The sequence below is a fragment of the Scleropages formosus genome, chromosome 24, assembly GCF_900964775.1.
Source record: "Scleropages formosus chromosome 24, fSclFor1.1, whole genome shotgun sequence".
NCBI lineage: Eukaryota > Metazoa > Chordata > Actinopteri > Osteoglossiformes > Osteoglossidae > Scleropages > Scleropages formosus.
The window spans coordinates 20,574,689-20,599,042 of record NC_041829.1 but is presented as its reverse complement, the minus strand read 5'-3'; the positions used below and the strand labels follow the sequence as shown (position 1 = coordinate 20,599,042).

The 24,354-nt window shown below is 48.2% G+C and overlaps 4 protein-coding genes across 11 annotated transcripts; 1 reads left to right on the top strand and 3 right to left on the bottom strand.

Moving 5' to 3' along the window:
* Window positions 1–245: 245 nt before the first annotated feature.
* On the bottom strand, window positions 246–9,044 carry LOC108939650 (dual specificity protein phosphatase 13-like). Of its 5 annotated transcripts, XM_018761127.2 has the most exons (4): window positions 4,814–6,638; window positions 4,055–4,237; window positions 3,435–3,655; window positions 246–1,534 (listed from the first exon to the last, which is right to left on the bottom strand). In XM_018761127.2, the coding sequence occupies exons 1-4, from the start codon at window positions 4,831–4,833 to the stop codon at window positions 1,338–1,340; spliced, it is 621 nt and encodes a 206-aa protein (XP_018616643.1). In that variant the 5' UTR covers window positions 4,834–6,638; the 3' UTR covers window positions 246–1,337. The 5 variants fall into 5 exon arrangements, with proteins under 5 accessions (XP_018616643.1, XP_029104484.1, XP_029104483.1 ...); XM_029248651.1 differs by lacking the exons at window positions 246–1,534; window positions 4,814–6,638 and adding an exon at window positions 8,971–9,044 and having other exon boundaries at window positions 2,883–3,655; XM_029248650.1 differs by lacking the exons at window positions 246–1,534; window positions 4,814–6,638 and adding an exon at window positions 6,648–6,832 and having other exon boundaries at window positions 2,883–3,655.
* Window positions 7,378–9,678, bottom strand: LOC108939651 (dual specificity protein phosphatase 26-like). 2 transcript variants are annotated; one of them, XM_018761128.2, is made up of 3 exons: window positions 9,533–9,678; window positions 8,971–9,188; window positions 7,378–8,476 (listed from the first exon to the last, which is right to left on the bottom strand). In XM_018761128.2, exons 1-3 carry the CDS (start codon window positions 9,658–9,660, stop codon window positions 8,247–8,249), a joined length of 576 nt encoding a protein of 191 aa, XP_018616644.1. In that variant the 5' UTR covers window positions 9,661–9,678; the 3' UTR covers window positions 7,378–8,246. The 2 variants fall into 2 exon arrangements, with proteins under 2 accessions (XP_018616644.1, XP_029104486.1); XM_029248653.1 differs by having other exon boundaries at window positions 8,357–8,589.
* Window positions 9,119–12,115, bottom strand: LOC108939649 (dual specificity protein phosphatase 13-like). Of its 2 annotated transcripts, none has more exons than XM_018761123.2 (4): window positions 11,480–12,115; window positions 10,886–11,103; window positions 10,391–10,648; window positions 9,119–9,188 (listed from the first exon to the last, which is right to left on the bottom strand). In XM_018761123.2, the coding sequence occupies exons 1-3, from the start codon at window positions 11,761–11,763 to the stop codon at window positions 10,431–10,433; spliced, it is 720 nt and encodes a 239-aa protein (XP_018616639.2). In that variant the 5' UTR covers window positions 11,764–12,115; the 3' UTR covers window positions 9,119–9,188; window positions 10,391–10,430. The 2 variants fall into 2 exon arrangements, with proteins under 2 accessions (XP_018616639.2, XP_018616640.2); XM_018761124.2 differs by lacking the exon at window positions 9,119–9,188 and adding an exon at window positions 9,940–10,015.
* Window positions 12,116–12,121: 6 nt separating this feature from the next.
* Window positions 12,122–23,468, top strand: samd8 (sterile alpha motif domain containing 8). Of its 2 annotated transcripts, XM_018761120.2 has the most exons (6): window positions 12,122–12,313; window positions 16,965–17,526; window positions 19,155–19,250; window positions 19,751–19,868; window positions 20,193–20,343; window positions 21,453–23,468. In XM_018761120.2, exons 1-6 carry the CDS (start codon window positions 12,292–12,294, stop codon window positions 21,755–21,757), a joined length of 1,254 nt encoding a protein of 417 aa, XP_018616636.1. In that variant the 5' UTR covers window positions 12,122–12,291; the 3' UTR covers window positions 21,758–23,468. The 2 variants fall into 2 exon arrangements, with proteins under 2 accessions (XP_018616636.1, XP_018616637.1); XM_018761121.2 differs by lacking the exon at window positions 19,155–19,250.
* The last annotated feature ends 886 nt before the right edge of the window (window positions 23,469–24,354 follow it).

The window sequence follows — 24,354 nt, the reverse complement described above, 5'->3', positions numbered from 1 at the left end:
AAGGTCAGCTCCTCTTTGCAGCCCTTCCAGCCCTGGGAGGCGCCGACAGAGAGCGCAGCCTTTATTTCCGGAGGCTGTTTCCCTTTTTACTTCCGAGAGGCCCGAAAAACCGCGCCGCTCCAAACACCGGCCCCCTCCCCCACCCGCGTAAGTACACAGCTGAGAGTCTCCGTGGCGATGGGGCACTAGAGCCCACGCGACGCTGCACTCGGACTCACTTGTCACGGACACTTGTGCAGCGGGCGAACAGATAGCGTTCGGTGGACGTGTTTCGGGGCTTTGAGAGACACAAGTCTTGAAAGCAACAATTTTTTCACAAAGTCCCCAAAGGTGGAAAGTGCAGGAAGGAGGCGAGATGCAGGAAACTTGACCAAAAAAGAGGTCTAGGAAGACCTTTCATCTGAACATGAGTTGCGAGGGGTGGAGATGCAGTTTTGAGAAAACAAGGTCCTCGAGAAGCCATTTGGATCGTGCTCAACGCTGATGTCCCTTTCGCCGTGTCTCAGGTTTTATCTTTTAGAAAATGATAATATTGTGGAAAATTTAGGGCCCCTTTTTCTCTAGCATCGTACTTCTTCTCACCAAGCTCTGACGACAGGGTCGAATGGGAGAGGGAAACGGAATCCCGTTAAAGCTAAATCCACACAATAAAGTAGGCCTGTGCTATTGTCAAAGACGTTTATTGAAAGAAAACAAATGTGTCAACATCCTTACATGCATCTTATCGTGTTCGGCGTACAATCTTGAAGAAAAATGTTATTTCTCAGCAGGGATATTATCTGATGTGTTTCCTTTTTATTCCGTAGGTGTGTTTCTCACAAGACTCCTTGAGAATGTTAAACAAGGGCTCAAATGTGAACATAAAGGAAAAATGAATTCTTACGTACATTTAAAAGGGAAACTGTAACACACAAGACATGAAACCCTGGGGGATGATGATCATTTTGTCAGCTGTGACAGGGATGTTTCGCTTGTAGGAGGCAAACGGTCACCAAACAGGCGGAACCAAGGGAACCTGCCGCCTCTTAGGAGGTGCGGACGCAGCGTGGAGCACGTGGACCGTCAGTGTCGCGATGGGCGCTGTGCTCACCGGAACCCAACAGGGAAGTCCGAACAAGCGGGAAAGGGAACGAATGACACAGGAGGAGTACGGTGTACCGTGGGGTGTGGGAAGGAAGGCCGCCGCCCTTTGTTCACGACCCCAGTGGAGGCAGCGAGAACGCGAGCGAGAGCCTTTCGCCTCACAGCTTCCTTCTTCGGTTGCCCTTTAACAGCTGGAAGCGGCTCCTCGGCAGGAGCATTCCAGCAACTCGGCGTCGTTGCGCTCGCTGCCATATTCATTTCCTGTGGCCGTGAAGCTGTTGGTCAAGCTTGCGGAGCTGCTCCAGGAAGCCCGAGTTGGGACAGATGTTCCTGTGTTTGGCGACAGCTGCGATGGCCTCCGGCAGGGTCATGTGCTCGTGGATCATGAGGTACGCCAGCACCAGGGTGGAGGAGCGACTCAGGCCCATGGCGCAGTGGACCAGGACTTTGCCTACAGGTGAAGAACAGGCCGCACACACAATTCCATCAGTAGGCCTTACCGGTTGGACTTCTCAGCTGCATTGTGTGTCTTTGTGTCTTTTGGCTACATGAGCACTTAATAGACTGTACTGCCCTGAGCCAGCAAATTGGGAACCTTTCTGAAAAATCCCGATGGACTCGACACACCAGGAAAGCGTGATCTCTGTCCCAACATGCAGCAGCAGCAGCAGCAGCAGCAGCGCAGCGGGAAGGTACTGGCGCTACCGGCGGCGAGAAGAGCTCCTCGGAAGCCCGCAGGAGGAGGGAGGGCAGGCGGGCCTGCGGGCCTGCGGACCCGAGCACGGTTTTGCAGTGGAAGAACTTCTCCCCCTGCAGAGCCTTTGAGGGAGAGCAGCGGCTCTGAAGCAGCAGTTGACTTTGGCTCCAGAGAACGTTTCCCCTTTTCTTTCCTAAATTCATTTATTCTCTGCTTCAATTAATTCCATTCTAATTCTGTCACAGTCCTTTTATTTTTTTAATTCACTGCACCACAGTTATTCCTCCAAGAAATATAATCCAATTTAATTAATCCTATCCATTTTTTTTTTACAAAGTTTGTTTTTTATGCTTGCACTGAAATGGATTAAAATTTTTTTTCTGCAGTCCTTCTGCATTTTGGAACAGGTCCTAAGTCCTACCCTATCCTCTGCCACCTGGGAATGGACCTCCACTAATAAGCCCGGAAGAGACATATTTTACCACTTTATGAAAGAAGCCCGAGATTAAGCTCTGACTTCTAAACACTACAATGCGTCAGTTGAGTTTTATTTATATCTGCATACGAATGCACTTCAGCACGAATGACCAAGCAAATTCAAGCTACTGCTCTTATTATGCTAATTGGTGCTCAGGCATAATTACACTGCCTTATTAGAATTAATATTTTTACCAGGGACTATTGTAGCCCTCAGACACTGAAACACTTCTGACAGATGGGAGGTCTAATAATGTTATATTGTAACAACCTGTGTTACTGTGAGTCTGAGCGGGAAGATTTGTTTATTGTAAACAGTTGGATTATGGGAAAAATGTAAAGAAGTGAGGGGGGCGCGGTGGCGCAGTGGGTTGGTCCTGGTCCTGGTCCTGCTCTCTGGTGGGTCTGGGATTCAAGTCCCGCTTGGGGTGCCTTGCGACGGACTGGCGTCCCGTCCCGGGTGTGTCCCCTCCCCCTCCGGCCCTACGCCCTGTGTTGCCGGGAAGGCTCCGGTTCCCCGCGACCCCGTATGGGATGAGCGGTTCAGAAAATGTGTGTGTGTGTGTGTGTAAAGAAGTGTTCAACCACTGGGGGGACTTAAGGGGAATATAATGGGGTGACAGTGTTTGCCAGTAAGAAAAGGAGAAAATGTAGAGGGTGCTAAGCAGGCTGGCTTGAGGCCCGCATCCTGGAGGAACAGGGGTCCTCGGATAGAGAGCGTTATTTTCCTGCGTGCCGGTGTTCGAATAAACGTTCGTTGTGAAATCCCCCCATCCGAACCCAAAGCGCTGCACGCCACAATATACTATATGATATGTGTGCTATTCCAGACAAACCATAATTTAAACTGTTTAGAGCATGTTAATAATTGTGTGTTTACGTTAGATGTACAGTGTCAAAGTGCACCTTGAATTTTCCACACTGTCTATTGTTCTATTTCACATTCGCACTCGTGGAACAATGGGTGTACAAAATACAAAAGTCCGGTTCCTCCCAGGATTTAATGAGTTACGTCTGCCTGTTTTGAGTGGTCCTCTAATGCAAGGGTCATGGGAAAAGTTTTCGCTGCGGACGCAACGGTAGAGATGCGTCGCCTGCGATACTTTTGATAAAATGCGGGAAAATGAAGAGTGTTTGAGGGACCAGGGTGTGCTCTGCTCTAGATACGGATGCTCACTTGTAGGCGTGCTCAGGGCTTCCTTAATGAACCTGGCTGCAGAGTAGAAGAAAGGAGTCATGTCGAAGGAGGGCATGTCAAAGGCCTCCACACCGTGGTAAGCGATGCCGGTGTCCCTGTAGAAAGCGGGCCCCGTACACACATTGAACTTCCCGTCGGCAGCATTGAGCACGTGACTGATCCCGTGTGACTGGAGCATCCTCTTGTCCTTGGCTGCCCACCTAGTGATGGAGCGACAAGCCGTTACTGCTGGTTACGCAAGCGGGCAAACGCACGCAGACGTCTCCTCGACGGCCGTCCTCAACGTGGAGGCAAAGCACCGAACGTTACTTGAACTGTTCGCACACATGGATCAGAAGAGCTTTCTGAGATGCCCTGAGCACCCGATGGTCTTTAACCACTTGCGTCTTGCAGCTGCCAGGAGCTCACAGTGGCTGTTATAATAATGCTCCTCTTTATGCAGCCCTTACATCCAGATCAACATAAACTTTACCCTTTTGTGCAGCCCGATGTCTTGCTGGAGGGATGTGAACCCAGACACGAACCTGCAGGCTACGCATCGGTTTCTTTGGCCGCCGTGCTACACGGCGCCCTCGGCTGAGACTCCGTGGTTCTCTTACATGTCTCCGATGTAAATCCTGGGCCTGACCTCGTCCATGGCAGCGCTGCTCCCCGAGCGCACCCACATCAGCCGCTGAAGGTCATATGCCGAGGGGGTCTCGTACCCGCCGCTCTTCTGCGCTGAGCAGACCTCGAACCTGCCACCGTTGGGCATACCGGGCAGGGCTGACAGCTGATTTCTCCTGTTAAGAAGGACATAAGAGAACATGTCGCGAGAGGCAGGAGCGAAACGCTTTTAAAACACTTCCGGAGACGTGCAGGAAACATAAGTGTCGGAGCTGCCTCGAATTTGCACGTGGGTGTCCGGGACGTGTGTTTTGGAGCAGGTTTTGGAGCACTCTTGCGGTGACACAGTGCCTGCACCAGTTTTTGTTCAAACACACCTTGTAATTAGTTGGGTGTCATTGCGCCGTTCATTGAACAACCTTCACAGTTCAGACCGTGCTCGACTGAGTCAGATTAATTTCGTGAATAAACGCTTAATGAGTCGAGAGGAGCGGGAACGCTCGTGACCGGGGCAGGACGCTGCGACTGCATTCGACACCTCGCCGCCCACTTTCAGCCTTTCTTCCACCTACTGTACTTTACGCTGTGGAATGTGGTCCAAGGGATGAAGGGCGAAAGCCTTTATTCCATTATGGAGCACTAAGCTGTGGTGATGCTGCACATGGGAGAGGAATTCATCATCCTTATATTTTAATATAAGATATAATATTGTACGTGTCAGCAAGACAATCCGTGTGTGTTTGTTCACGAACCCGTTTCTCTCCAGTTCCATATTCCAGTAAATATGAAAGTTGCTACCGATGCAAGCTCTCCTTCTGGGTTCTTGTCATGCTCGTGTATCATTTTGCCTGGGAGATGACATGAATTTGGGAGATTAATTCCTCAGCTGTATACATGGGTAAATCACTGCAATTAACATTTTTGGAGAAATAAATAATAAAATGAACATTTAAATGCAGATTGGACATTTTGCATCAGGACGTGCTGCTTTCCCACTGGCCTGTCCACCCCCTTCACCCTCCCCCACATACACACCAACACAGCACCGATCTACGATCGGCAGACGCCGCCAAGCCCCCCGAAAGTGTGTAATACAAGTAGAACAGGATTGGTTGGGCGATCACATATCTGTGCATGAGTGCTTGGTGGGGATCTGTCGCTTCGTCATGTTTGTATGGTTTTACCAGCTGTTTGGTGCTCATGCTGCACATCTGTTGTGCCGTGCCATGCCGTGCCGTTCTTTCACACACTTTATTGGGAGACTCGTGCAGAGGACACCCCTGCCGCTCAGAGGTGCTGCCGGGGGCCTTTCTCAACGTCCGCGGGGATGGGGGGTCGGAAGCAAAACGTGCCATGCGGCTCAGCGACCTTTTCTAAATTTGGCACAGCTTAAAGGAGAGCGCTCCGACATCTGCTTGGTAGCTTTATCCATCTCTGTACGTGTGCAGCCCCAGGGGGTGAGCGGGTTGCTCTGAGGCACACGAACGCCCTCCACACGCTCAGCGATGTGGCTGTATCTGCCAGCAGAACACACTGCTGCGTGTCGCTTCCTTGCTTCAGGTGCTCCGGAACGTCGGGGACGGGGGATGTATGCGTTTCTGCGCATTTGTGTGGCTGTGTGTGTGTTTTTCAAGAACTTCTGCTGGGAGCTCTTGCTGTCTGGAAGGTCTGTCCCCCGCAGCACAAGACCGAACAGTTGCGTGGGGGGGGGGCAGGCTGGGTGTTGGAGGGGCGCTGATTTTCCCCCGTCTTCAGGCAGCGCCCTCCTCCATCCGGAGCGAACGCACTCTCCCTCTCGCCCGGCTCCGTAGGTAGACGTGCGCCGCGTGACCTGCCTTCCCCTGGACGCGGAGGGCGACTGAACGCAGGTCCGTACCGGCAGGCGACTCGACTCCCCGGTCCCGGCAGCTCCGCGGCGCAGCGTGTCACGTGCTGCCTCACCGTGGCGATGAACTCGTGTCAGTTCCACACGGCCCACCCGTGACTCGATCCTTTCGATGGACTCATCCTGTCCCGTTTAATCACACGAGCTTCTGCTCATCGGGTGACCAGTTAAACCGGACTTTTTAAAGGCCCTCGTGGGGTTATTTCATAACGAACACCTTCTTAAAATCGCTTTGTCCAGGTGCATAAGTTCCAGCTCGATGGCTTCATGAACAAATTCATATTAATTTATAGATGCTGAGTGATCGCTGAAGAAGAGCTTTAATATTCACAATAATATTTGCAAGTAAGCGCTATCTAAAGTAGGACTGTGAGCAGAGGCTAAATATCAGATCAAAGCTTTCGCAACAATGTTAATACTGTTAATAAAGTGTTTAAAAAGCAAATAAATGTTAATTAAGAGTTATCCATTTTCTGGGCCCTCAACTATACATGTAATTATGAGCAATGAAAGTGCGGTGATACTGTATACACCGTAATTACAGCACTTGTCTTCCTCATGTTGTTTTGATCCAGTCTCTCGTAAATATACACTGATAATGTTCACTTCCCCACTAAATCATGAACATTCTGACCTGGGGATGTACTGATCTCACACACACACACACACACACACACACACACACACACACACACACTTGCCTGAATATGCTTCTGGTCGAGACCTCATGCAGTAGAGAAAGAAGTAGTACGTCACAGGAGCTGCGGTGGGACCACGGTGCGGTTTACTCCTCAGCGCTTTCTATTTTAATACCCTAATGTCAGTGGCGTTCTGGCAATATCTTTGGCTCTCTCTGGAGGTCACCTGACCCGCCAGCAGAGAAAAGTCTCTCTCACACACACACACACACACACACAATGGAGGAGAGCGCTCTTTGTCCAGTTGCAGGAGCAGCCCTGTGGTAAACACGGTGCACGGGATCCCAGGCCTGTCAGCCGCGCAAGGGCACGCAGGTCAGTGCGTGTAGTGTGCGTTTCCCGGGCCTCCTCCCCACGCACGGATACTGTGGCGACGCTTCAGTTGGAACCCGGGAGGGCCGACAAGTTGTAACGCGCGTACAGTATTGACTGGAGAAATTTACACCTCCTTTTTTCCTTAACCTGCTTTCGAATCAATAACAATTATTTTTTTTAATTAATTGCATCTTTAATATTATTTTATGATGGGAGAACAGGAAGTGCAGCAAGTAGTCAATGACTTGCAAGAGGAATTTCTCATTTTTTAATGAATACCACATTTCCTTCCTGCTGCAGTACCTTCTGATCAAACTATTTCCCCTGAATCAATATCGTAAAAATGACCCTGCTGTAAGTAGCGCAGTTCACCCACGTAACACTAAGTCACCCTGGACAAAGGTGTCGAATGAACGAATAAAAGTAAATGTACATTTCCAGCGAGTAATGTAAAACACAGTTATTGATGTAAGATGTTTATTACAGTAACATTAGCGACAAAATATAACATGTTACCTTGAGCAGTATGTTAATGTCGGGGAAATACTGTAGAAGTAATACCTCTAGACGTGGCTATTTTTGTGTCTCATGGGACAGTGGGAAATGTGGCAACGCGACTGTCGGACACGGAGGGATGCAGGGACGCGCCGCCATTCTTAACTCGCTCATTCTTTTAGTTCCTCGAGCTTCTCTTCACTCCTCTATGATCTCAGGAGTGTCAGCAAGAGCCCACTGCGTCACTGCCCAGAAGAGCCTGCAATTTACGCTCAAAATACCGTTTACGCAAGAATTAAAATTGCCTCCAGTGACCGTGTTTAAAATGGGGTAAAAAGCATCGTTTGCCTGAGGTCTGCATAGGCCTGCATGACGAGGGATGTCGAACTGGTACATTTATCGGTCGCGTGATCAGCAACTGCTTTGACGTACCCGCGGTTTGGTATCGGCATAAAGAACGTGGTCGATCTGCGGCCACGTTCCCCTTTCCGGGAGAACTGACACTCCTCCGGCAAAAGAAGCATCTGTTGAGTTTTTAAACAGTTTCCCGCTGTAACTTCCGTTGTATGAGCAGAAACGCCTCGGTCTTCGGGGCCCTTTACAAATATTGTACAAATGAATCGTGCGCCGCACAGTAGCGCCTTCAGTTAGAGGAGAATGCGGTGAAAGAGCATGGGCGCGTGGAGCAGAAACCGTGACGCCGACATCAGCTGCTGTGTCACGAAGTCCCTTTGCGCGAAAGCGCCCGTCTGTGGCCGTCACGCTCGGCGAAATTTGCGCCGGTCTTCGAATTCACGAAAGAACACACACACTTTTCCTCCTCCTGCTCCTCCTCCTCCTCCTCAGCTGAAGATCAAGGTCCAACAGAAGTGCGAGGAAATTCCTGTTGGGATAAATGGCCCTTTTCTTGATGAGCTTCTGTATGGCGTGACACAGAGGGAGGTGGTGGTACAGCATGAGGTACGCCAGCACCAGGGTGGACGATCGGCTCATTCCCATGATGCAGTGCACCAGCACCTTCCCTGGGGGGTAGAGATGGAGTTGAAGAGGGACTGGCACAGAACCTCCATCGCATCGGTGAAGCGGTCGACGGTACTCCCTGCTGAAGGCCCGCAAGAGCAGCACAGTACGCAGCCTGTACTGGGGTGAACGTGGTAACAACGGCAGAATATTGTCGACACGCTATTTTACAGCCTTTTACAGGGGAAAAAGAGTAACTCTCATGCACAGCAATTATACTGTAAATCAGAACCCCTCGAGGTAACTGACCAGTATCTTGACTTTAAACACGTTTCGTTCATTTCATTTCAAGCGAACCACAGAATTAACTTAGCGATCGGCGAAAAAGAGAAGGGAACAAATTAATATCGCTGCACATTCACAGTGAATTCTGTTGGCAAGAACATCATGCGAAAAACAACTTTGAGACACGAGCCACGAATGAATTTCTTTCGCGTCACAAAGGCCTCTGGACACTTTCAGTCTCCTTTGTGCCGCCGCAACTCGCGAATCTCACCATCTCCTTCTTTGAGAGCTTTGTGTATGAAGTCGGCTGCTGGCTGGAAGTACACGTCCAGGTCAAAGTAAGAGGAGTCGTCCGCTGGAATCCCGCAGTAGACAAACTTGCTGCCGTAAAATTTCTGGTCCCCTATGCTGCCCTGCTTGGAGTGCGCAGCGTTCAGTATGTGCGTGATGCCCAGTTTCTGCAGGGCCGTCCGGTTCTGCGCTACGGACCTGGAAGGACAAGGAAAGACAGGAGCGCAGGGCTCCTGAGAGCTGCGACTGGAAACTCGACGCTTTTCACTTGCTCTCACTCCGCGTGCAAGATTCAAGATGGCTTTGGTGAAACGCAGTCTGCAAGAACTAACACGACGTGCACTTGATGCGACTGAAATATTGTACAAGCGCCGTCAGGGTTCGGAGGCGTTACAGCGGAAACTTCTAGAGCTCGTATTGGTCCGAACCTTAAATACGACCGCATTTGAATAATTACTGCAAGTGTCAGCTCTTATTCTCTTGCACTCCTCTATGAAAGTCCACATCTGTCGAAAAGAAGCAGGGAAGCGGTAGGTACTTACACGTTGCCGATGTAAATGTTTGGCCACACTTCATCTATCTGGGTGAGCTGTAATTTGCAACTGTCCAAAACGTCTTCCAGATCCTTCACAGAGAGGTACCCATGTTTGCTTCCCTGGGAAGTCGTCATTTTACTCCTGAACTGGGACCAAATCAACAAACTGCTGGCGTTTCCTCTGCCGCCCCGGCTCTCCTTTTCCTCCCTCCCAAACACGATGATTCATGCGAACAGGTGCCGCTTTCGCCGAGGCTCGGCCAGTTACCGAATTTAGCACGCGGCCCAACGTGCACCGTCCCGTCCTCCCCCCCCGTGCGCCTCGACAACTGGAGCCTTTCACCCCTCAGATACGGATTTGGGTCAAACGAACTATTGCGGGAAACCTGAAATAATTTGAAGTACGGGTTTCTCCTCCAGGTTTGTGCTCAGCAGTTTTGCAAACTGGACAGGGCAGTGTGTCCTTTCACATGTGGTGCAAGCAGGAGACCTGAGTGTACGGTGAGTGTATCACGTTAAATTTGTCCAGAAGAAGCGAAACATTGTGCGTTCGTGACATCGCACCGAGACGTGCAACTCATTCACTTGTCTTAATGACTGTACGCATTGAAAATAAACCAGTGCGTGCCGTCAAAGGTTTATTTTCACTAAAAACTACACGCTTTCATTGGCACAGTTATCTTAAAACACAGTTATCTTAAAGTATTAAGTGTAAAAAATGAGGTCTCCGGGAACTGATAAAAACGGCAAAAATTACAAGGTTTTCACGTAACCTAAAGGTTAATACTTGCATTTTTAGAGAACATATTAAGGCTGGGAAAAATCACAGAAACAAACCCTATTTTCCACTTAATGCTTTTTTAACCTGTTTCAATAAGCGGCGCGACCTCCGTTTGCTGCCCGTGTCACTCGTCGCTCAGCACCGGTTTCCTTCTTTTTTTGCACAAGTCTGCGTCCAGCTTTTGTAGCTGCTTCAAGAATCCTCTGTTTGGAAAAATCCACCTGCTCTCTTTGACTTTTTTGATGGCATCCATGAGCGAGAAGTGGTGGTGGATCATCAGGAAGGCCAGCACCAGCGCAGCAGACCTGCTCACTCCGACCGCACAGTGCACAAACATCTTGGCTGAGGATAAAGGAGATAGGAACCACGTGAGGGTCTCGTGTCAAACAGCAACGCGACGCAGCTGCGCTCAGCGCGGACGCTTAACTTCGATGAAGCGAATCGGTAGGAGAAGCGCAGGTTCGGCGGAAACTGCAACTAGCAGTGGGCGCAACACACCGGCGGGTGTACTCGACAGATGCGCCTTTTTCAATGCTAAGAAAATACTGTGTGTTTTTGGCTCGTGCCGCGGGGACTCACCACCCGGAGCGTCCAGGGCCTCGCGAATGTAATCCGCGGCGGAATAGAAGTAGGGCGACATGTCAAACGTCGGCAAGTCGTTGGCAGGCACCCCGCGGTACTGTACCGTGGTACCGTAGAAGTCGTGGCTTCCCTTGCAGTACATTTTCCCGTGAGCCGCATTCAGGACGTGAGTGATGCCCATCTTCCACAAACCGTGTCGGTCGTGGGCCGCGCACCTGTCGTATTTTGTGGAAATATAAAAGCGCAAAGGTGACGTTGCATTCGGATTGCTGCGGTCGAGCACAGAGTTCATGGAAAAATAAAACGGATAAATCCACGTAAGGCTTTAATCCAGCACGAAATTTTTTCGCATTTACTTGAGTAGCGTGCGTTTACCGAACGGCAGCTGAGAGAGATGCTGCGACGCGCACGATGCCGGGATATCGCGCGACGGTCACCATCGTACACGAGCTGCCGCTAACAGCGGCCGACGTACGACCGAGCGTAATTTATTATATATTTACATATATACGTTTTCACGTTCGTACGTACGGACGGTCGTAAGTCGAACAGGTCATAAGTAGAGGAGAGGCCGTATATTACACCACTCACATGTCTCCGAGGAACAAATTGGGCCACACTTCATCCACATGGTTACAGGAACTTTTACCGCTGTACAGGAGGCGTTCCAGCTCCGCCGAAGTCGGCCTTTCCGGTTCTTCCGGCGACGCCGCGCCGCAGCTCTCCTGCGGACTCGCAGGCGACTCGCGCTTACCGAAGCCGTCGCCGGTGGACATGTTGAACATGTTCTCCGTTCTCTCGCTGTGCTGCGATGCGACGCGAAAGCAAAGCGCGCACGGGTCAGGTGCGGATGCGGATGTGTGCCCTCCTTCCATTTTGGGCTGGAAACGCTGTGAGTGACGGCAACAGGTGCGCGGCGGCGGCGGCCTCCGCTTGTCGTCGTGCTCGCTGTGTGGCCGGCGGGCCTTCGGCTGCGCGAGCAAGCAAGTGCGGCGCCTAAATGCGCCATTCCTCACACGCCACACGTGATTTCCTACAATAACAGCCTGAGAGACGCTGGAAGCAACAAGAAAGACAGAAAGGTCAAGAGCCACTGCGACTTGGACCGTTTCTGCGATTCCACCTCCGTCCACCAGGTGCCGCTGCCGTCGTTGTGACGCCGCGCTTTCCTCGGCCAGCGGTTGCTCTTGCCAGACTTCCTGTCGCTCACTTCCGCCCGCGCACTTCCTGTTTACTGCCGCGATGCGCGTTTGATGGCCGAGTCAGAGAGCGATGATTTGCATCAGCCCTCCCTCCCATCGCAGCGTAAATCAGGGCAGCTTCCGAAGCCATGTGAGCCTCTTTCGCTATAAATGTCATCGGTGTCCCCACGTAGATGACAGTCTGCTAATGTTATCGAATGAATGAGCGAAGCTTTCGATTCGGGTGAGTGTTTTGCTGCGGCTGTGTGTGTAGTGGAGAAACGGTGTGGTTTAAATATGTGTCATGATGATTCTTCTTTCTCTTGTGTTAAATAAATGGTCGTCCTCTCTCTCGCCGCGCGCCCGTCTGCGTAACACACACCCACAGCTGAGTGAGCTGAGTGAGTGTGAAACTTCCTAACACACAGTCCCGGTTGTTCTGCTACAATAGAGCCACCTAAGCAGCGTTCGGGTTTGGGTGCAGGGTTTGGATTCTCTGAGGAGGGCGGCGGCTTCTCTGGCCGGGGGGCTCCTCCAGCGGGGCTGCTGCTGCTGCTGCTGTGTGTGTGTGTGTGTGTGTGTGTGTGTGTGTGTGTGTGTGTGTGTGTGTGTGTGTGTGTCACACTCTGAGTCTGACTCAGTGACTGTCCTGTGTCTCATCGTGCCCCCTGCCCTGGCCCCTGGTGACTCTGTCTGTGCTGCTGGTAGCTGCAGTTTAGACTAAATTAAGTTTAGTTTGTGTGATCATGTTGTGATGATGATGATGATGATGATGGGACAGGTCAGCTGGTACTGTACTGGTTACACTCAAGCTGCTGCCAGTTGGATCCAGAGCAAAGGTCCCAGGTCCCAGGTTCGATCCCCACCTCCAGCTGTAGCGTCCTTGGCTTGAACAGGTACTTACCCTGATTGCTCCAGCAAAATGACCCGGCAGCTCCATAAATCATGGGTAAATAACTGTAAGTACTTTAACGTTACAGGTGCCGGCTTTGGAGAAAGTGTCGGGTAAATGAATAAATGCGGTGAGATGTATAACAGGTGTCGTGAGGTTTCGTTCCTCTGTGGTCCATGAGAATCATCCCCGGATGAAGCTGTAGAAGCGGCGTTTTCTCCATGCATCTGGGTTATGTGTGCGACACGGAGGAGCCCGCATTGCCGTTTGTGTTTTTGCTCATGTAAAAGTGCCCAAAGAGCTCCAAGGTGAGACTGTTCTGCAGGCCTGTGACACTTGACTCTGTTTTCTGCTCTTACCTCCCTGTAGGCAGGTGGTGTCTGGACCTGGGAGCTTCGTGACATTTAAGAGAAAGTGGATAACAGTCGGTGCCGATTAGCGTGAGGAGGGAACTTGAGGGACGTCCCGCTTCATTGACCCAAAACGGCGTCGCTGCCGGGAGGCGTTTACCGTGCCGGAGCGCTGCGGGCGTCCCGGCTTCCTGTCCAGCGCTACGGGGCTCGATGTGCGATTACTGTCCGCGGCAGAGTTACCGCGCTTCGTGACGGACACAGGATACATCCTGAAACGCGAGTCCCCTTCGGCATCCGCCAGGGCTCGAACCGAGCGCCGTTCGTTCGGCATCTCGCCCTCATCCCTGCGTTTCGTAGGTCAGGAACTGAAGGAAGACACGCAGTCTGTGTGTTATGAGTCTCCATTGAGTAATTCCTCAAGATGTGGGCAGCAGTTGGTGTGGGTGTTAGAGCCTCCCCCTCCAGGTGTGAGTTTCACTCCAGCTCTAGTACCTTTGAGCAAAGTATTTACCTACAGTGAACCTGCTGTGTAACAGGTAAAACGCTGTAGTAAGTACCTTAACACTTTGTCATTTTGGAGGAAAGGGTTCGCTAAGTAAATAAATGTACGTGTGAACAGTGTTTTATTATGAATGAGTCTGTTTGTTTGTTTTTGAGATTCTTCTCAGTCAAACATTCAACAAGGTTCCTCTTAGCAGCAGTAAAATGTACTTTTGACTGTAACATTAACTGTGTTTTTACAGCGTCGAGACTAATGGCACTGTCGGTACTGCGGTGCAGTCATAGGTCTTTCACTTGAATCCCTGCTGTAATTCCTAAATCAAAGTGCTCACCACAAATTACTCCAGGAATAATGTCCCTGCTGTATTAATGGGTAAATTATTCTGAAGTACAGTACTTCTCTGTACAGTCACCTGGACAAATGCACCACGTCAGTAATGGAAGAGGAGAATTTACCCTGTGTACTCTATGTAAATATAACGTTTTCATTTTATTTTGAAATTTTGTGGAGGAATTTGGCAACGGTACGCTAAGTACAGCCCCAGAGGCGTTCTGTGACCGTGCTGTTGCCGCAATACTGGGCGTCAAACTCATCTGTTTATCGCTTGGGAGTGTGAGACATGGGCCGTGAGAGCTGACAGTACGCACTTGGCTGTGGAACGTGGCATGTGGGTGTGACTGGAGCAAAGGTTTCATTATAACCGTGCTAAATATTAGGAACATTTAGTCTAAAGTCTTTCAGACCATCATTTATGGATGAGTTTTTCCAAAATGCTTAAGTTATTTGCAGGACCTTGTGGCAAAAGCTTGCTGCTGTTTCAGGTCCGGCAGTTGGTACAGCGAACGCAGGAGCTGAACCAAGAAATCTGTGCTGTTTTGTCATTGAGTCCCACCAAAGGGGAAGAATGTGAACTTTCACTTTGTCCCGAACGCCGTATGTGTTCCGTCCCCGTTCTGTCGCAGTTTTACTTCCCTTGGGCTTCAAGGGCTCTGAGGCTCGAGGTCTTTAGCCACCCCTGAAGGACAGAAGGCTACGATGCGACAAAACCCTGCACTCACAGGTTTTTTTTTTTTTTTTTTTTTTTCCCTCCCTCTCTCTGAGTTCTACATCTATTGTTAATCTTGTCTGTCTCCCAGACAGCAGTGCTGACAGTTCGTGTTGCTCAGTTTCTTTATTTTTTTTTCTTCTGTAGCCAGATTCTTTTGAGAACAAATGTGGTGTTGCTGTTGCGCAACCTTTTCCACTGCTTGGTGTGCAGGAGTCACGCCTTAAATTGATCCTTTTCTGCACACTGAAAGGTCATCGAGCCTCCATTTGAAAGCTTTGGAATACAGGCTGTAGGGAAAGTTGTTAGTTAATTTAACGCTGTATTTCCTGATGACTCGCACTCTTAATGAAACATTGAGCTGTTCTCTGTTCCTCTCGCGGAAGAATGAAGCAGTGGGCTCCATTCAGAAAAGGTCAACTGATGAGCAGTGTCATTCAGCGGTTACATTTTGTCATTTCGCCATGAGTCTTTGTTTGCGTGCGTCTCCAGTGCGATGGCTGTGTGTTTGCGCGGTACTGATGTTCTCTGCACTAATGTGACCACATGACCGACAGCTACTTGTGCTTGAACATGGGCAGTTGTGCAGCCAGGTACTACATTTTTTTTACTGGAGCAGCTTAGGCTAAGCACCTTCACCAAAGGTACTGCTTCATGAGGTAGGATTTGAACCCGTGACCTCTTAATTGCAGCAGTTGTTAAGTAGAGAGTAGAATAGTTGAGAATAGTCTCTCCTTTTACACTGCTTGTGCTGTTCTGGTGAAGGGCTCGAAATGCCCATGTTGTGAATACGGTAATAGAAGTGTGATTTCTGTTGGAATGGTACCGGGCAGCCTTGTGCAGAGGAGACCAGCCGATGTACTGGATTTGACCTTCATTGTTCATACTGTGTATTGGAGCTCCTCGCTGTTGCACTTGAGTGCCTTAAATGCATTTCAGTTACCCACTGCTTTTGGGTTTGCCTGCATTGCTGTAGCAACGCAGTGTAATAATACAGGAAGATGGCAACGTTGCCCAAGCAGCTGTGTGTCGTTACAGAAATGACGACTTCATCCTTTCCATCTGTGAAGGAGTCCTCCCTTGGCCATCTTCTCGCCAGCGCACCGCCTTCCTCAGTGCGGTCACGCTGCCGCTCGCTGTCAAGCAGCTCTTTGTGTCCAGTGGAAGTACTGGTGACGCATTAGTCATTTTCCATCAGCTGGAGGGATAAGCTCTCGCGCTGTCTCTGGCTCTGAAGTGATATGTAAATTTAAAGTGAAATTTGACTGCAAGGAAATTTCACAATTCCTGTGTCCGGTTATTGTACAGCCGTGTGCGCAGAGCTGCAGCGGCAAACCAAGACGAGTGCGTTACACATTTTTTCATTTAGCACAGATAAATGTTTTCCATGTTTCTTTATACAGTTTTCCATATCCAGTTGTAGCTGATCACAAACATTTCAGTATTTAGCTTTAATTTTTTCCAACATCACTCATCTCCTTGTGCAGTGTGAGGTTACTTTGGACCACAGTTAATCTCAGAAGGACAGGGCTCCAGGCTTGGTACATCTTACGGTGCTTGTCCATTGCTGGACACACTTTCTCCCTCTCTCTCTCTCTCACACACACACACACACACACACACACACACACTCACTCACACACACTTAGCGTTATATTTGGCAAAAAAACTGATGTTGGATGTTACAGCCTGCTTGTGTGGGCAACACTGGTGCCTCACAGTGCCTGAGCTGCTTGGCCACACTCAGCTGGGGGTGTGTGGACTTTGCTCGTTCTCCCGATTTGCAGTCCAAAGACATTTGTAAAAGAAGGTGGTGCTAAAATAATTGTGTATCATCATTTTGAATTCTGCTTGCATTAGTCTGATAACTGGATTAGGGCCGTGGCCCTAAGATGCATTGGTGTCAGTGCTACATATTAATGTCTGCACGGTTCGTAAAGGGGGAGTGAAATGCCATAATTTCTGTCTGCCCTGGAAGCAAACAATGCTGTGTAGTGCATGGCCAGAGTTCAGTACTTTACCTGCAGACAGTGTTGAAAGAGAAGCTGCTAACTGGGACGGAAGTGTGTCGGGAATGACCTGATGTGTGTTTTCTTCCCTCAGAGTCAAGGCAAATGGCAGGAAGGCAGCTGAGCGTACAGCACTGGAGCACGAAGCATGTGGCCAAGTGGCTGAAGGAAGAGGGCTTCTGCGACTATGTGGACCTCCTGTGTAACAGGCACAGGCTGGATGGCACCAGCTTGCTCACCCTGACAGAGTATGACCTCCGGTCGCCTCCGCTGGAGCTCAAGGTGCTGGGGGACATCAAGCGGCTCATGCTGTCCTTGCGCAAGCTGCAGAAGCAGTACTCGGACGTGCTGGAAGAGCTTGGCATCGCCTTCGATGGGCACGCCTCCCAGAACGCCGACTGGCTGAGCAACGGCGACCCGGCGCGAGACTGTGACGGCGCCGCCGACGGCTTGCCTGCCGACCAGTATCACCAGTATGCCAACGGCAAACACAAGCAACACTCGCGTCGCCTGGACCCCGAGTACTGGAAGACGGTCGTGAGCTCCGTCTATGTGATCTTCGTGTTTGGCTTCACCTCCTTCGTCATGGTGATCGTGCACGAGAGAGTGCCTGACATGCGCACGTATCCACCCCTGCCGGACATCTTTCTAGACAGGTCACTACTTTATTTGGTTGCGTGGCCAGTAAGTGCGTACGAGAAGTTAGAATGACATGTCCCTAGACAGCAGAAACGCAGCTCCTTTCTCACGGCTGCGACAGCAGGACTCCCCTGGGACTTGAGCGGCAACGTTCAGGTTACAAGGCGGTGTCCTTAACATTTCGACTACCTGCTGCCCTTTTAACTTTGGAACAGGCCTCATTTCTTTGGCTCTTTTTCTGAGACTTATCCTCCTGGAGTCTATTTCTAGCACTTGGTTTTGAGCCCTTCAGTCAGAAAAATCTAGGCCACTCTTTGCTCCAGGACAACTTTGCAGGCAGTCATCTCGCTCTGTGATCTTTCAAGACACAAAGAAGCCCCTGGCAGAGAGTCTATTGGAATATATATGTGAGCAGCTGCGCAGAATGTTGCATTTAATTATTTCTCCCAATTATTTTAGATTGACATTTGAGACGGCATGAGTACGTCAGAGCTCGATGAGCGAGCGCCGGCTCTCACAGTCTCCACGCTGTGTCCTCGCTGATGGCTGCAGTTTAATGCAGATTAAGTAAATAATAAACAAACAGTTAGGGAGATGCCCTTAACCCTCTCAGGGCCAAATTAATACTAGCAGTAGGAAAACGCTGTACCAGCCGATGCTAATTTGCAACGTCTGCCTGGAGAGGGTTCAAAATGTGTCCTCTAGAGCGGACAAAGAGAACAGCTTGGTTTCAGGAGAGTATGAGCCAAAGAACGTCGTTAACAAAGTATGTTTATAATTGTATGTTTTCCTCAAATTTGGGACCGTCTACTTGGTGGAGGTAGACGCAGGCAATAATCGAGAGTGAAGGATGTGTAAACCTGAAGCTACTTTTATTTAGAGTTTCGGTCTATTCTCAAGTTTCTCTGGCTGCTTGGCTGAGAAGTAATACATCAGTCCCCGATGCACTATTAATGGCAGTTCAAGGAGCGCCTGGCCTCATTTCCCACTGCTGTTTCTCTCATTCCAGTGTCCAGGGCAAAAGCCTTCTCTCTGATTTCCTTTGCTTGGAATGTAAAGTCTCTAATGTGTCGCCATGAGTGATGTCACGTCTGTGTTTTTAATCCTTACTGTCATTCGTCAGATGGGTAAAGGGAAGCGCCTCACTAATCTTTGAGGATTAAATTCCCTAAAAATGAAGGGTCCTCCTCAGAACTGTTTGTCAGATGAGCAGAAAAGGAGCATTAGAGGGCTGCAGCTGACAGGAGTAGAGAGCGTTCGGCAGTACGTGACTCACGGCAGTTGATGCTGATCTTCATGATCAGCATGATGCTCCTCCAAATTGGGACAGTCCTTCCTGATGTTAATGAAAACTAGGTCATATGTGGATACTGGCTAGAAGAAAGTAAATGCTTTATGGCATATGGCAGGGATGCTGCATGAAGAATAACAGCACTGCCAGGACACAGTGGGGGTTTTTTTTTTTTTTTTTTTTTTTTGAAGGACTACAGTACAATGTTTAATTGCTAATGGTCTTGTTCTCCAGACATGTTTGTCCTTTTGCTCTGCAGAAAGGCATCAGAGGTCAAAGCAAAATGCAAATCAAAGCCAGTGTTTTGCCACAGGGCTAAGAGGATTAAAACCCATTTATCTGGCCTCTTCACAGCGTTCCCAGAATACCATGGGCTTTCGCCATGGCTGAGGCCTGCGGCGTGATCCTGTGCAACATCTGGCTGCTGGTGCTACTGCTCCACAAGCACAGGTAGCGTACCGCAGCCTTCGGGGCCATGGCAGGTGCTCAAAGACCAACGTCACAATGCTGCCAGATCATACCATCCAACTACGGGCGGCTCTCGAGAGGAGAATGGGCGTCTTTACAGCTACCTGCAGTCACACACCATCTGTTACGTAGAACAACACACCTTTTCAGAAAAGGAAGCAGAAATCACACGGAAGGTGAAACAGAAAAGTGTCAGCACTGGGTGTGAGCGTGTGGCTGCTCTCTACTTTTCTTTCTTTCTGTCCTTTGAGAAGCTGTCCTTTTCATGATCTCATGTCTGGCTCAGTATTTGCTCTGATACTCTGAAGCACCGCTGACTGAACCAGTCGCCCAGGTGTCAGCGGATAGGTGTGTCTCCGCTGGCCGCTCGCCAAGTGCTTTAGAAAGTTGTGCAGAAAGTGCAATGAAAGTTCTGCCTCTGGAGGTGTTATCACAGGGAAATGCGGATATGAAAATGTTCCCTTGTTATCTCTTCTCTCCAGGTCGATCCTGCTGCGGCGCATGTGCAGCCTGATGGGCACCGTGTTCATGCTGCGCTGCGTCACCATGTTCGTTACCTCCCTCTCAGTGCCAGGGCAGCATCTTCAGTGTTCCGGGAAGGTGGGGCCCCCCCCGACCCCAGAAGCACTTCTCATAGAAAATTTAAGGTTAAAGCAACAGTGTGCTTCAGAAACACATGACGTGATGATATTGAAACAGGGTGGCTCATATTTGCTGTGTGATTAGCAGAGCTAACAGATTTAAAAAAGATTAGTTTGTTTCAGAGAGTGCTGTATTCCGCTGTCATAGTAGGTCTTGCCCAACCACCTTGTGCCAGTGGTGTAATGGCCACATAGTTAGCTGGACTCCTGCCCTCTGTTTAACTGTTTTGTCTGTTAAGCTGTGTGTTTGGTCTGCTGTGGTAACACAGTGTGTTCCCGGTAGGTCTACGGCGACATATGGGCCAAGCTTCAGCGGGCAATGACCATCTGGAGTGGCTTTGGGATGACACTCACGGGCGTCCAAACTTGCGGAGACTACATGTTCAGCGGTCACACGGTGGTCCTCACCATGCTCAACTTCTTTGTGACAGAGTGTGAGTGCACAGCATTCAGTTCTGCTTAAATGAGTAAATGACACTGATTAATTTAATTTTCACTGACATGGATTACAGCATTACTGTGATGGAAAAAAAATAGCTTTACATTTATTTAAGTTTATTAAGTTTATTTATTAAGTCCCCCCCCCCCGAAAGAGACATGCAATGATTATTAATCATGTGTTTAGCCAACACCTTTTGGTCCAAGGTGACTTGCACTGCTAGATGCACAAATGGAGGCCCATGGAGTCAAGGCTGCCTCATAGTGACTGTAGGCATGGAAGAACCAAAGTGGTTTGCCCTTGTCTTCTTCCTTGCATGTCTGCGGGGTGTGCGAACACAGGAAACGTAGAAACTTCACACACCCTGAGCTGGGCTCGATCTTCACGCCCACCAAACGGCTCAGGAGCTGGGAGGCACTACCTTTATCTGCTGTGCTACCCTGTCCTGTACATTGCTAGATACGCTGTGCTAAACTTCCTACAGTCATTCAGCAATTTTTACAGCAGAGCAGTGGATGACACACATGCACACTGCAGAGAACCCAACATTCTCCAGTTCACCTGTCACACATGTTTGGACTGTGTGAAGAACGTGGAACACCTGGAGGAAACCCACACAGACATAAATAGCACACAGACCAAACTGGATTGGAATCCATGTCGAACCCCACAGCCCGGATGCTGTTTGGCACCAATGCTACCTGCTCTACCACCATGCCACCTGTGTTCGCTTCTACATTACTAGTATTCTGTGCAACTTAGATGGGAATGGCATTTAAAGCAATATAGTTTAAAAGTGTCGCTGGAAGTAGATGGAGAAAATTGCTCAGAAGAGACTAAAATGAGGGCAAGTTTTTGTTCCATTGCTGCCATCAAATGTCATTTGGCAGAACTGCAGATGATCAGAGAGCAGGGTGGCATTTTCTGCATGAAGTTGTGTTATTGGATTATTTTAATGTGTATAGCAGTGTAATTTGTGTGTGTGTGTGAGTTTAATACAATAGGTATCACCTAACACGGTACTGAGGTACTCGGTATATTTTTACAGGAATTGATGCAATACTGAATACTCATGGGTTTCCCAATTAAATGTTTTGCTTGTAGACACTCCAAGGACTTGGAACTTCATACATACCTTATCGTGGGTTTTGAATTTGTTCGGCATCTTCTTCATCCTGGCTGCCCACGAACATTACTCCATTGACGTCTTCATCGCCTTCTACATCACCACAAGACTCTTTCTGTACTACCACACCCTGGCCAACACACGGGCTTACCAGCAGAGCCGCAGAGCACGTATCTGGTTCCCCATGTTCTCCTTCTTCGAGTGCAATGTCAATGGCCCCGTTCCCAACGAGTACTGCTGGCCCTTCTCCAGGCCGGCCGTCCTGAAGAGGCTCATAGGCTAGCGTGCGACGGCTTCTGCAGCGGACAAGACCAACGTTCAGTGCTGCTTTGTTACACACTGGTGGCCAGTCTGCTGTAGATTTGGGGACACTATCATTTCATTGTAAAAGTATAGTGCTTACGAACTTTCGACCATAGAGTGACCACAGGCTGGCACTCTGCCTTCTCCCTGCCTCATTTCATACCTGTTACCTGTCAGCATGAGGGTATTAATCTATAACTGATATTCACCTTGTAATGTTTTCTAACATAGTGTCTGAAACCCTGCTTCCATTAACTGAGAATCTCTTAAGATTAAACTATATATATATATATTATATATATACACATATACTAAATTTAGAATTGTTTCAGATATGACCATTTTTAAGTTCACTGCCTCGTTGATAAAAATTTTTACTCCCACATGGTTTTTTGCAGTTACATAAAGTCTATAAACAGGCACTGATTTTGAGGTTGTTAAACTATAAGTGGTTTGGTGAAGAGGTTACCGTGCTGGCATGATATGCTCCTGCATTATCGAAGAGCTATTAAGAATAGAAACTATTAAGTGTATTTATTAAGTGTATTCGGTGTGGATCTACATGTCTGGTCAATATCCTGATGCGCACGCTGCTCCCGTGTGCTGCCCCTTGACCGGAATTGGGTTTGTCTGGGGTCAGGTAGCAGCAGTACACAAACTGCCTTCAAAGCCTCTTGGATGCCATGTGGAGGGATGTAAGTGAGAAATGTGTATATATAAAACTGCAAAATTAAATTCAGGAGAAGTTTGTTGTTCAAGGTATAAAGTGGTAAATCAGGTAACTTTTTCACACGTTATTTGTACTGCAAACATGCACAGGCTCCTTGAGAAAGCAATGTTAAACACTATATTAATGTTTTTTCTATTGCTTATATTTTATTGCATGAGGTTAAAGGGCTGGGCGAGAACTTTCTACATGATTACGATGAGTAAAACTCGCGCAATGCAGAAAGCAGCTACATTCCTTTGTTTTCTTAATAACGCCATGATAGTGCTAGGAGAATGTTGAAACATGAATAATCTTCCATTTTTTGTGGTGCGTTGTTTGAAATGGTCACTGTGGTGAAGATATTGTAATGTTTTTTTGTTAATGTTTTCATTCTTATTTTTTTTTTGTTAAAATATTTTGGAAAAAAATGGAATACCAAGGCAAAACATTACTGTGACTTTCATTGAAATTAAGCCAAAATAAAGTTAGAAGGTATTTAAATTGCCAATAAAATTAAAGTATTATGTACTTGTTTCCTTTGAGGGGGAAGAAAAACTCATGTTGAACAGAGCAACTTTAGGTTATGCTCATCTGTACCGCTATGGTATTTTTGTTTACACTTTCGTTGGTCGTGGAAAGTGGCTATAGATTACTATATTCCCTTAAACATTTCAAAGGAAAAGCTAACATACCTTTACTGATTCCTTGAATAGAGGCTATTTTTCTCCTATTCACAGTTATTTCCTCAGTAATTACTACTTTAAAGGTAAAACTAGTAGTATGCTAGACTGGAAATAAACCCATGCAGATATGCAGTCACCACTTTTTTTTCGTCTCACTTCATTTTTATGTAACAACTTGTACATATAAACAGAACAGAACGAAATGGATTCCTTTTTAGTCCCTTTTCAGTTTTTTTTTCCCCCTCTTCCATGATGTGATGTCATTTTTCAAAGTATTAATATTGCTCATTTGTACTGACTAGCCGTTTTCAGAATACCTTTAAATAAATAAGTCTGTTAGTTGCCTGATGTAGACAATAATAATATTTGAGTTCTGTATTTTGTTTCAGCAATGTAAATAAACTATTTAGAATTTTAAAGTGGTTTTGCATTAATTGCACAAATGTATATAGTGTACACAATTTCTAAACCTACATTTGGCTTCAACTTTCTTATTATTAGTGGTCATTTTAGAGCCTAATTATTGATCCTAATGTATTTTCTGGTTTGCTCTGTATTCACTCTCAGACTGTTCTGAAGGTTTACCTGCTACAAGTACCAGCTTGCCACAGAAGAGCCTTGCTGCTACTACAGTATTTTATGAATAGCAGAGATTGGAGGCGAGCAGTGAACTTCCAATGGTGGTATTTTTGCACATTGCAAAGCCATTTTTAGTCCCCCAAAGGGTGGAAAAAGAGTTGCCACACCAAGACCTGCAGTGGCTATTGCTCTGGTGTCATTTCAGTTATTTTTAAAAGGAACAGTTCAGCCCTGGTGCAGTGTAGGTGCCCCATGCTGCACACTACTACAAAACAGTTCAGTGAGTGAAACAATAATAAAAAATGACTAATAAAACAAAGGCACTTGACTGTACTGTGTTGTTACAACTAGTAATTTTTAGAAAAAAGTAACTAAGCGTGTCGGGCAAAGTAGTAAAACTAAGACAAAACATTAGAAGAGCTTCTTGAAAAGAAGGCAAGAAACTTTGAGTGGTTTCGGGTGTTTCTTCGGCTGTGTTCGCAGCACCGTTGGCTCCTGTAACAGTGTCTCTCTCCCAAGTTCAGAGAGTAAGAGGAGCATTTCAACACCGGATAAAAGTGCTACACCAGGGGCCTTCTTCTGTTTTAAGAAAGAGTGAAAAAAGAG

Coding starts and splice junctions, on each gene's coding strand:
- LOC108939650 (XM_029248649.1), bottom strand. CDS start 4,833: ATGGAACTGGAGAGAAACGG. Junction 4,238..4,813: donor ATGGAACTGGAGAGAAACGG/GTTCGTGAACAA, acceptor CCTTCTTAACAG/GAGAAATCAGCTGTCAGCCC. Junction 3,656..4,054: donor AGGATTTACATCGGAGACAT/GTAAGAGAACCA, acceptor CTCCATCACTAG/GTGGGCAGCCAAGGACAAGA.
- samd8 (XM_018761120.2), top strand. CDS start 12,292: ATGAGCGAAGCTTTCGATTCGG. Junction 19,251..19,750: donor CTACTGCTCCACAAGCACAG/GTAGCGTACCGC, acceptor TCTTCTCTCCAG/GTCGATCCTGCTGCGGCGCA. Junction 20,344..21,452: donor CAACTTCTTTGTGACAGAGT/GTGAGTGCACAG, acceptor TTTTGCTTGTAG/ACACTCCAAGGACTTGGAAC.
- LOC108939651 (XM_018761128.2), bottom strand. CDS start 9,660: ATGACGACTTCCCAGGGAAGCAAACATGGGTACCTCTCTGTGAAGGAT. Junction 9,189..9,532: donor AACATTTACATCGGCAACGT/GTAAGTACCTAC, acceptor TTGTCCTTCCAG/GTCCGTAGCGCAGAACCGGA. Junction 8,477..8,970: donor AGCTCTCAAAGAAGGAGATG/GTGAGATTCGCG, acceptor TCTACCCCCCAG/GGAAGGTGCTGGTGCACTGC.
- LOC108939649 (XM_018761123.2), bottom strand. CDS start 11,763: ATGGAAGGAGGGCACACATCCGCATCCGCACCTGACCCGTGCGCGCTT. Junction 11,104..11,479: donor AATTTGTTCCTCGGAGACAT/GTGAGTGGTGTA, acceptor AAAATACGACAG/GTGCGCGGCCCACGACCGAC. Junction 10,649..10,885: donor GGCCCTGGACGCTCCGGGTG/GTGAGTCCCCGC, acceptor CTTTATCCTCAG/CCAAGATGTTTGTGCACTGT.